At 44.5% G+C, this 10,230-nt stretch overlaps 1 protein-coding gene across 3 annotated transcripts; it reads left to right on the top strand.

Annotated features, from left to right (window-relative positions):
* Positions 1-701: 701 nt before the first annotated feature.
* Positions 702-9,907, top strand: PDP1 (pyruvate dehydrogenase phosphatase catalytic subunit 1). Of its 3 annotated transcripts, XM_059394857.1 has the most exons (3): positions 702-886; positions 1,695-1,729; positions 5,828-9,907. In XM_059394857.1, the coding sequence occupies exons 2-3, from the start codon at positions 1,699-1,701 to the stop codon at positions 7,483-7,485; spliced, it is 1,689 nt and encodes a 562-aa protein (XP_059250840.1). In that variant the 5' UTR covers positions 702-886; positions 1,695-1,698; the 3' UTR covers positions 7,486-9,907. The 3 variants fall into 3 exon arrangements, with proteins under 3 accessions (XP_059250840.1, XP_059250841.1, XP_059250842.1); XM_059394858.1 differs by lacking the exon at positions 1,695-1,729; XM_059394859.1 differs by lacking the exons at positions 702-886; positions 1,695-1,729 and adding an exon at positions 1,145-1,460.
* Positions 9,908-10,230: the final 323 nt, after the last annotated feature.

A 10,230-nucleotide genomic window follows, 5' to 3' on the forward strand; every position in this document is an offset into this window, starting at 1 on the left:
GAAAAGAAATCGCTCCTCACAACTTCCTAGACCGGCTTCCTCTCCCTAGACCCCGAGAGGTGTCCAGAAAACATTATCTGACTTCATGTTTCTAAAATCTGCAAAAGAATGCAAATGGATGGGGCAACAGATACTTTGGGACTGCCGTGCCTTATATTTTAGGCTAGGGCGAAACGGTGGGAATTCCGTTCCCTGCTGGGTTGAGTCGTCAACTGGTCGAGTCGTCCCCGCAGCCTATCCCTACGAAGCTACCAGGAAAGCGCAAGGAGGTTCAGCCGTCCGGCCACCTGGCACTTGGCCGGTCCCCCGCCGAGGTGCCAAGGATTCGCAGAAGCTCCTCCGGCTGGGAGCAGCCAGTCCACGGGGACCCCAGCTTGTGGCGATGCTGGAGCGGGCCCCAAAGCTTCCCCCCTACCCCGCCCGTAGTCAGCCGCTTCAAAGCCGCCCCGCCTAGCGGGTCGCGGGTCCCCAGCGCCACGAAGCCCCACCTTCCACCCTGCTACCGGCGCGGTCACGTGAGGCGGGCCCGTGGAACCAATGAGCGGCTCGCTCGAAATGGAAGGGATTGTCTGACCCCCGTTACGTCACAAAGCTGGCGCGGAGCGCGCTGTTCTTCCGCCCCCCCCCTCCCCGGCTCGGGCTGGGGCAGCTCTGCTCCTCTCCGCCCACTCGCCCTTGCGCAGCCAATCCGGAGGCGGGAAGTGCTCCGGCCCGGACGTTCGGGCGGGGCAGGGTGGCGGCCCGGCGGGGCAGGGAGTGGGCCAGCTGGGGGCCTGGGGCACTCCGGGGAGTTAAGCCGGGTGGCCTGGAAGGAGTACGGGTTGGTGCCGCCGCTGCTGTTGCCGTCTCCTCGTCGGGAAGAAGCGGCTCCTCCCCTGCGTGCCCGGTTCGTATTCCCTGCTCCCATTCCCGAGCCGCCGGGTCCGGAATCCCCTGCTACCCGCCCAAAGTTGTGAGGGGGTTGCCCGGCGCGCCTGGGGAGCGGCGGCCGCCGGCGTGCGAAGGGCGGCGGCCGGAGCTGGGGGTGGGGAGGACGAGCCCCGGAGCGCTAGGTGCGCGCGGGGGCGTCGGGGCTGCGGGCGGGCGTGGCGGCGCCTAGGGGCAGCCGTGCGGACTTGGTTGGGGGGCGGGCCGACCGCGGCCGCTGTCAGCGCCGGGGGCGCCGTGGGGTCCTGCCGGAGGGCTGGCTCCGGGGAGGTGCGGCGGCGTGGCGTCTCTGCCTGACGGTCCCCGTACGCACCGCGGGGTCCAGGCTGACCCCACCTGCGCGGTGGACCCTGCCTTAGGCTTCTGGACCGAAGCCGGCGTAGCGTGGGCCGGGCGGGCTGGGCAGCAGGTGGAGGATGTCGGGGGCCGGTGGGCTCCGCGCCCGGGCTGGAGGGAGGGGCCGGTCCCGGGGCGCATCTCTGCTCGCTTGGGGTTCCAGCCGCCTCGGGCTGCGTCCCTGACTCTCTCGCCAGGTGGGTTTGTTTGGTTGGTTTCCTTCTCTCCTCCCCTTTCTCCCTGCTCCATCCCTCCCCCCCAGCCCCGTTGGCGGGGCTGGAGCGAGAGCTCGCCCCTCCTCTGTGCCCGCCTCCCCCGCCGCCGCCTCCTCTAATGAGCATCTCTGCCTTGCTTTCAATGGGCCGGTGCTGCTGTCGCTGCTGCTGTCCGCGCGGGTTGTGGATGTTGTCGGCTCCGTGTTGTGATGACAGGAGAATGTGTGTGTGTCCCGGGCCCAGACGAATTGGTAGGTATTCACTTAACTACCTGCGTTGGGTACCCAGGAAGGATGGTGATTGATTTTGTGCGTGGATGGTTCTAGGTGGGTCGCCGTGGAATTAAGGGGTGAGGTAGATAGAAAAAGGGGACAAAAGGGTCCTGGACCCGGATAGCTTTGATTACCTTAGTGAGTGCAATTTTCAGGTGGGGACAAAGGAAACTAATCAAACAAGTGCTGGCTTGAGGCTTAGGGTCTTCTGAGGGAAATCGCTTTCTTCATTCTTGTATAGATAATGGGAGCTATGAAATGGCTAGGCATTTCCAGAAAATGCTGAGAAACTGAAAAGTCTTTATACAGGATATATAATGTAATTGGATTACATAAACTGAGGTTCTGACACGTTTAATGACTAGTATAGCTCTTTTTTTTTTTTTTCCCACTTACACCAAAAGCGTTAAAAGCTAAACAGCCCCGGAGTTGGTGCAGTATTAACAGCATTTTCTAATTAATATGATCCGTGAGTTTATTGAATGAAGTGGAATTATTTCTTGGCACAGGCTCTGCCCAGCACATCAGGAAGAATGGATAGGTCTCTCATCTGTTTTGGATTGCAATGCATCTTTTCTTATTAGTCATTGGTAACATGGGCCAAATTTGCCCAGGACTAAGATGCTGCATATAAGGTGGCGGAGTCTGGATCATGGGTTAGGAACTTTTCAGTGAAATTGTGGTCAGAAATCTCTTGAAACTATGATACTGCTCCAGTTTACCAACACTGTACCTTGTTGCTGTCCTTAATTGTCTAATCAAGAGTTTTTTACTTAATTAATTTAGTGAGGTTGTCAGCAAAAGTTTTGATTTTTGTGGGGTTTTGTTGTTTTTGAATCACAGGATATTCGGAAAGATACTCAGTTTTTGAAGGTTCACTTACGGTTTAAAAAAGCATTTGGAAGTACTCTGACTTCTAAGGATATCTGATCTGATGGAGAGAATATGTCATTTGTACTGATGGTGATAGAATATTTATTAATCACAGAGCAGGGTTTTCATGAATTCTATATTCTCTAAGAATTTGTCTTTTGACGGCATTTTGGGAGTTGGAGAATTGGGATACAGTCTCAGTCCATATGCTAAGCTCCTGAATAACTGAAAGATACAGTTGATAAATTCCACTTTTTTTTTTAATCTTGAGAAATTTTGCCTTGAAGGAAAATGTATTACCTGAGTATTTAAGGACTTGCTGCTTGAATTTATGTATTATTCAGAGCATCTGCTGCACAAATCAGTTCTTTTGCCACCATCTTTTCATTCATTTTGCAATCAACTACAAAAGCAAAAAAAATTGTCAAAACAAAGTATTAAAGGAAAGTGCAGGTTTCTTGGACTTGTTATTCCTTGATTAGATATCATATAACCAGATGCCGTTACGCATCTACCAAACCCCCCTTGCAAACACATACAGACACGTGCTACCAAACCTCCCTTGCAAACACATACAGACACGTGCACATACACACATAGTAGTACTTTGGTTCAGTCTACATTCCATGCAGAAAAAAACATTTCTTCTTTCTGTTAAAGCCCTAAATTTTAAAATAGCACAAATGCAAACTTCTCTAAAGTTATAGAGAAAATTTCTCTTAAGATATGGGCATCTTTTTATATTTTTAATAATAGAAAATCTTTATACAAAGCATGGAATGAGTTAATGTGCTTTCTGCGTGCAAATCTAACAAGAGATATGGTTTATGTCTGCAAGCCAGTGTCATGTGGCTGAATATCTGAGCACATCTCCTGGCTCAATCATGTACCCTTTGGATGACTTTCAGTTTGAAGTGCAGTTATTTAAATGGTTAGTCTTGATAGGATCCTGTTCTTCTGGAATTTCTATTTTTCATAACTGCATTTCAGAATGCTGCTTTTGTTGCTGATCTTATTTCCAGAATTCTAATCATTACTTTCTGTTGCCTATGCTTATCTTCAGTTTTTTAAAACAAATTCCTTCTTAAATAGTACATTTAAAATAATGGTAGTTTGTATCACTTGCAGAAGGGGTTCTTCTGTATGCCCGGCTAATGCAGTGCTTATTACAGAAGCAAACAAGAATTGATTACTATTAGGTGTTTGATTTTCTCCACTCTCCCACATCCCACTTTCACTTCTCCAATTACTTGTTAAATAAAGGAGGGTATCTGGAAGTAATGTAACTTATAGCTAACAATCTCTGAGCTATTTGTACTTTCTTCTTCCTATAATGGGTTCAAACGTAAGAAAGAATTGCTGATATTAAGATTCAAGTGGTTTTCTGTATTCTTTTTTGTTTACTGCATGTGTTTCCTTATTTGAAGTATTTCTGGGACACCTGGGTAGTTCATTCGGTTAGGTGTCCAACTCTTGATCTCGGCTCAGGTCTTGGTCTCAGGATCCTAAGTTCAAGCCCCGGGTTGGGCTCCACGCTAAGCATGGAGCATTCTTAAAAAGAAATAAAGTATTTCTAAAGTCTATTTCGCTATAGGCCAAATGAATTTTTTGAAGCAATTCTTCAAGAATTGAGGGGCAATATATGTTAGTGTGAAGGAAGAGAGGTTTTTTGTGTGTGTGTATAAATCATCTAGATTAATGATACACATTCATTTTCTAGGTAAATATTTGGCAATATTTTCAGTGTCATATAGGATAATTTTTATTCTTTTTTTTTTAAATATTTTATTTATTTATTTATTTGACAGAGAGAGATCACAAGTAGGCAGAGGCAGGCAGAGAGAGAGGAGGAAGCAGGCTCCTGGCCGAGCAGAGAGCCCAATGCGGGGCTCGATCCCAGGACCCCGGGATCATGACCCGAGCCGAAGGCAGCGGCTTAACCCACTGAGCCACCCAGGTGCCCCAGGATAATTTTTATTCTTGATTAATATTTGTTCCTTTTTTATACAAATCTTAGACTATTATTTCACTATTCTTTATTGCTTACTGAAGGCAAATGGATATATTTTTTTTAAATCTAAGAGAAAATATTTTTCTAGGGATTGAATTCTACTTGGGATCCGTAATGGTTGAAAATAGTATTTCTGTAGCTTTCTCTTATGGCTGATTAACAGGACAAAATGCTAACAAGTAAATTAAATTCCAGAACTGAGAGCATTTATATTACTAACAAAGTCTTAGAGCTACTTGTATACTTAAACTTTTCTTTAATCACAAAGGGTATACAGTAAATCAAACAAACAAACAAAAAAAGAAACCAGAATTTGATTTCAAAGCCTCATTTCAGCTAACACTTATAAAAGCATAGAATCCCAGAGACCTTCAATAGCATCTGCTTCTCTGTGTTCACTTACAACCTAGGGAAGTGAGGCCCAAAGAGGTAAACTGACATTTTTAGGATCGTTTGGCAGGTTGGCAGCAGACCTATGTTCATAAGCTCGCCAGACTGTTACAGTGGTCTAGAGAAGCTTGGTTTGCAAGACCATCTACTGGTGTGCAAGAAGGGAATACTGGAATTCCTATTTTTATTTATTATGTAAAATTTTCTGTATATGTTACAATGAACTAATACAGTGGTATGTATATGTAACTTACAAAATAATTCATAAATATATATACATATATATATGTCAGGGATGCGTTCTAACACCTTTTTGGTGATAGCCATGTGTAATCAAATGTTAACAATTGACCACAACTCTAGAAATGGGATTTTCATTGATGGGAGGAGTCCCTGAGCAGTATGGGAGATCCAGGGCCTTCTTAAGGATAGAGAGGGATTCTAGGAGGGTGATTGGCCAGGTAGACTGCCACTGCATAATGTTATGTAATCTTCAGCTCCTCGGCTTTCCCCAGCCAAATCGACTGTACATTCTGTACAGTCTGCACTGCACAAAGAAATATGAAGAAAAGAGAAAAGGAATGCTATGCTCCAGTCCTGGCTCCATGATAACTGAGGATTGTGCTTAGCAGAACATACCCTGTAGGCACAGGGCATGGTAGGCATATGAAATACAGTGTTTCCGAGTACAGGGCTTAGTGTGTAGACTCACCTGCTGCATATATGTTATAAAAGCAAGGTTAGGTGAAGTGATGTGAAATGTAACTCCTCGCTTTGTGCGTGTCTGTGTGATTGCTGTCTAGGAATCCCCGTCAGAAGCTCCAGCCTGCCGCTGTTTTCTGATGCCATGCCAGCACCAACTCAGCTGTTCTTCCCCCTGATCCGGAACTGTGAACTGAGCCGAATCTATGGCACCGCGTGTTACTGCCACCACAGACATCTGTGCTGCTCGTCTCCATACCTGGCACAGAGCCGCCTGAGATGCACGCCACCCCCGGCGTACGCTACTTTCTGCCGGCCAAGGGAGGGCTGGTGGCAGCACACTCAAGGACGGAGATACGCTTCCACGCCGCAGAAATTTTACCTCACCCCTCCGCAGGTCAACAGCATCCTGAAAGCAAATGAATACAGTTTCAAAGTGCCAGAATTTGATGGCAAAAATGTCAGTTCAGTCCTTGGATTTGACAGCAATCAGCTGCCCGCAAATGCCCCCATCGAGGACCGGAGAAGCGCAGCCACCTGCTTGCAGACCAGAGGGATGCTCTTGGGGGTTTTTGACGGCCATGCAGGCTGCGCTTGTTCCCAGGCAGTCAGTGAGAGACTCTTCTATTATATTGCCGTCTCTTTGTTACCCCATGAGACTTTGCTAGAGATTGAAAATGCAGTAGAGAGTGGTCGGGCCCTGCTGCCCATTCTCCAGTGGCACAAGCACCCCAATGATTACTTCAGTAAGGAGGCATCCAAATTGTATTTCAACAGCTTGAGGACTTACTGGCAAGAACTTATAGACCTCAACACTGGGGAGTCTACTGATATCGATGTCAAGGAGGCTTTAATTAACGCTTTCAAGAGGCTTGACAATGACATCTCTTTGGAGGCTCAAGTTGGTGATCCCAATTCTTTCCTCAATTACCTGGTGCTTCGAGTGGCATTTTCTGGGGCCACCGCTTGTGTGGCCCACGTGGATGGTGTTGACCTTCATGTGGCCAATACCGGTGATAGCAGAGCCATGCTTGGTGTGCAGGAAGAGGATGGCTCCTGGTCAGCAGTCACTCTCTCCAATGACCACAATGCACAGAACGAAAGAGAACTGGAACGGCTGAAACTGGAACACCCAAAGAATGAGGCCAAGAGTGTGGTGAAACAGGATCGGCTGCTCGGCTTGCTGATGCCTTTTAGGGCTTTTGGAGATGTAAAGTTCAAATGGAGCATTGACCTTCAAAAGAGGGTGATAGAATCAGGCCCAGACCAGTTGAATGACAATGAATATACCAAGTTTATCCCTCCTAATTATTACACGCCTCCTTATCTCACTGCTGAGCCAGAGGTAACTTACCACCGACTGAGGCCACAGGATAAGTTTCTAGTGTTGGCCACTGATGGGCTGTGGGAGACGATGCATAGGCAGGATGTGGTTAGGATTGTGGGTGAGTACCTGACTGGCATGCATCACCAGCAGCCCATAGCTGTTGGCGGCTACAAGGTGACTCTAGGACAGATGCATGGCCTTTTAACAGAGAGGAGAGCCAAGATGTCCTCGGTATTTGAGGACCAGAATGCAGCAACCCATCTCATTCGTCATGCGGTAGGCAACAACGAGTTTGGGACTGTTGATCACGAGCGTCTCTCCAAAATGCTTAGTCTTCCTGAGGAGCTTGCTCGGATGTACAGAGACGACATTACAATCATTGTGGTTCAGTTCAATTCGCATGTTGTAGGGGCATATCAAAACCAAGACTAGTGAGTGGCTCTTACCCTGGCAGTTCTCAAATGAAACAGATTTCAAGGGCAGATAGATTTGAAAAATTACTAGGATAATAAACATCTCTAGTGGGTCATTCTAAGCATTTACTCATTTGATACCCTAACTGGTCAAGTACTCCAAATTGACTTTGCAGCAGGGTGACAGGATCACAAGAGCCTCCTTCTGCCTAGCTCAGACCTCACAGCTCCTGCCCTCACGGCAAGTCAGTTCCTCGTTGGCAAAACATTTTGTGACATTGGCTTCCTTTAATAATCTCAGAAAATCAAGATGACCTGGCAAGTAGGATCTTGAATAGGCCCAAAGCCAGGATCTTGCTGGGCGTATTCTCTTGGTAAAAGGGAAGAAATACTACTATTCGCACCTGCAGACCCTTTTCATCACTAAGATTCCAATGCACATGAGAATGTTTATTTACTGCATGATTTCCTAGATACTAGATCTATGCATTATTTGTAAAAATTTATTTTAGCCTGAAGTGGTTTTCAAATCCAGTACTTTAAGCCATAAATGACTGAGAACCAAGCAATCTGAATTCATCAGTATTTTGTGATTATTTGACTGAAATGCTTCTTAAACGGAAAAACAAACTCTACTCCCTTCCCCACCCTGGTTACGTAATGTAATCAAGATATTTTCTGCTTCGCCATGCACTCGGAGATGATAATGTTTTTGGTTTCGTCCACTCTTAAATTGAGGTTAAAAAAAGAATTTTTTTAGTTTGTAGTAATAAAATGATTTTATTTCATTTAGTTTGAAATAAAAAGATCCAGAATAAAAATCCTTGTCATTTGTAGCCACAGCACAATCCTGCTTATCTTGGAATCCTGAAAGGCTTGGCATGCTGTATGTGGTGGGTAGACTGCTGCCAGGGAATCATACTCCCTATTCAGTTGTGATAAGAATGTTTCCCACTTTTGGAATTTCAAGGCTGACATATATAAAATAAGCTTAAATATCAAATTGGGGAGTAAGGGTTAATATTACTTTTGGGTATTGAGGCCAGGGAGGGAGTTTTTGTTTTTCCCCACGTAGACATAGGTCCATTAAAATATTTGGTTTAAAAATGACTAAATGCTTTAAACATTAGAGCTTATAAATAGAGATCTTAAGATATATACACAAGAAGTTTAAAAAGGTAACTGTTGTGCATGCCTGATGCTTAATAGATCCCTTAGTGGCATCAAGTATTGTTTGCAGCAGTCTCTGTAATTATATGCAGTCCCTTCTAATGCTGTATCAAAGTAAATGAAAATAAATATATTCAAGTTGGCTTTTTGGGAGCTTATTTGATATGCATCAAATGGCGTTTGTCCCGTGTTTAATGGTGATCTGTGTACAGCTGTGCATATATTTTCATCACTTATTCTAGCATCACTGTTAGAAGAATGACTATGACTATGTTTGATATTTACATAGATTTTAAGACAACACGTGATCAGCTTTCCCATGTATAATTAGTTGGGGGGTTTTAGGAGTCCTTCCAATTTCTATAGAGTATGAACTAGCTGTTCAAGGACTTCCTCTGGACTGTGGACACTAAAGCAACGTAGAACTGACGGTAAAACTTGTTTCAGCTGAAAAACAGATTGTTGCTCAGAGCAGCATATAATGTTTGTTTACTGAGTTGTTGTCCCCCCACCCCAACTTTTTCCCTTAATCAGCTTGGAACTTTTCTTCTAGGCAGCATTTTGGAAGGGGGAATGCTGAACTATATATTTATTTCAAAATATTTTGACAGATGTCATCTTTTAATTGAAGTATATGTAGACTGCTGTAGCAATTAAAACCTATTTTCAGGCTACTATTTTAATTTCTTTAGAACACCGCCACTGAAGAATTCCATATTATTACATATTTAATAGTCTGGTTTCTTTTTAGTACAATATATATAAATTCAGCTTCCAGTGATCACTATCAAAATAATAATTGTTATTGCACAAGAAACTTGGTCTGCAGTCCAAAAGTTGGTCTTTTCTCTAGAAACAAAAATGCAGTGTGGAGTTGACATTGTGGAAATAAAAATAATTGGATGCTAGAAATTTGAATATACTATCTAAAAGCAGTTGTGATTTTACTGTAATTGGTTGTCACTGTGATGTGATATTTAGACTTAAAGTGGAGAACACATGTAAACTTTCACGGTATTTAGCCTTTCTCAAACTTTTTTTTATTATGGAAACTTTCTAATGTGTATCAACCTCTGTATTTATATTTAATCAGTGGCTCATGATATTTATAATACGCCCTTAACTAAGTGGAATGGTGGTATGTTTCACAGTACTTGGTAAAAAACCTGTGTCTTATAACAGGTGTATCTGTATGAAGACATGTGAAAAGTTTATATTCTTGGTCACAGAAATGCCCACAGTGAATTAAAGCTTCATATCTGCTCTCTGAATGGCGTGTGTTTTTTTTTTCTTTTTTTTAAAGATTTTATTTATTTATATATGACAGAAAGAGATAGCGAGAGAGGGAACACAAGCAGAGGGGAGCTGGAGAGGGAGAAGCAGGCTTCCCTGATACGGAGCTCTGTCCCACGACTGGGATCATGACCTCAGCCAAAGGCAGAAGCTTAACCACTGAGCCACCCAGGGGCCCCCTGTGTTAGATTATTAGATGCTTTCTACAACAGTAGTTATATTTTGGAATCCAGTAGGTAAATAGTACTTTAAAAAAACCACATATAATTTATATTCAATAAAATGCACAGATTTTAAATAT

This window comes from Mustela nigripes, chromosome 3 (assembly GCF_022355385.1).
Source record: "Mustela nigripes isolate SB6536 chromosome 3, MUSNIG.SB6536, whole genome shotgun sequence".
NCBI lineage: Eukaryota > Metazoa > Chordata > Mammalia > Carnivora > Mustelidae > Mustela > Mustela nigripes.

What these genes read in the sequence shown, in the direction of transcription:
- PDP1 (XM_059394857.1), top strand. Translation starts at nt 1,699, where the DNA reads ATGTGTGTGTGTCCCGGGCCCAGACGAATTG. An exon ending in TCCCGGGCCCAGACGAATTG is followed by an intron (nt 1,730 to 5,827) that starts GTAGGTATTCAC and finishes ATTGCTGTCTAG; the next exon opens with GAATCCCCGTCAGAAGCTCC.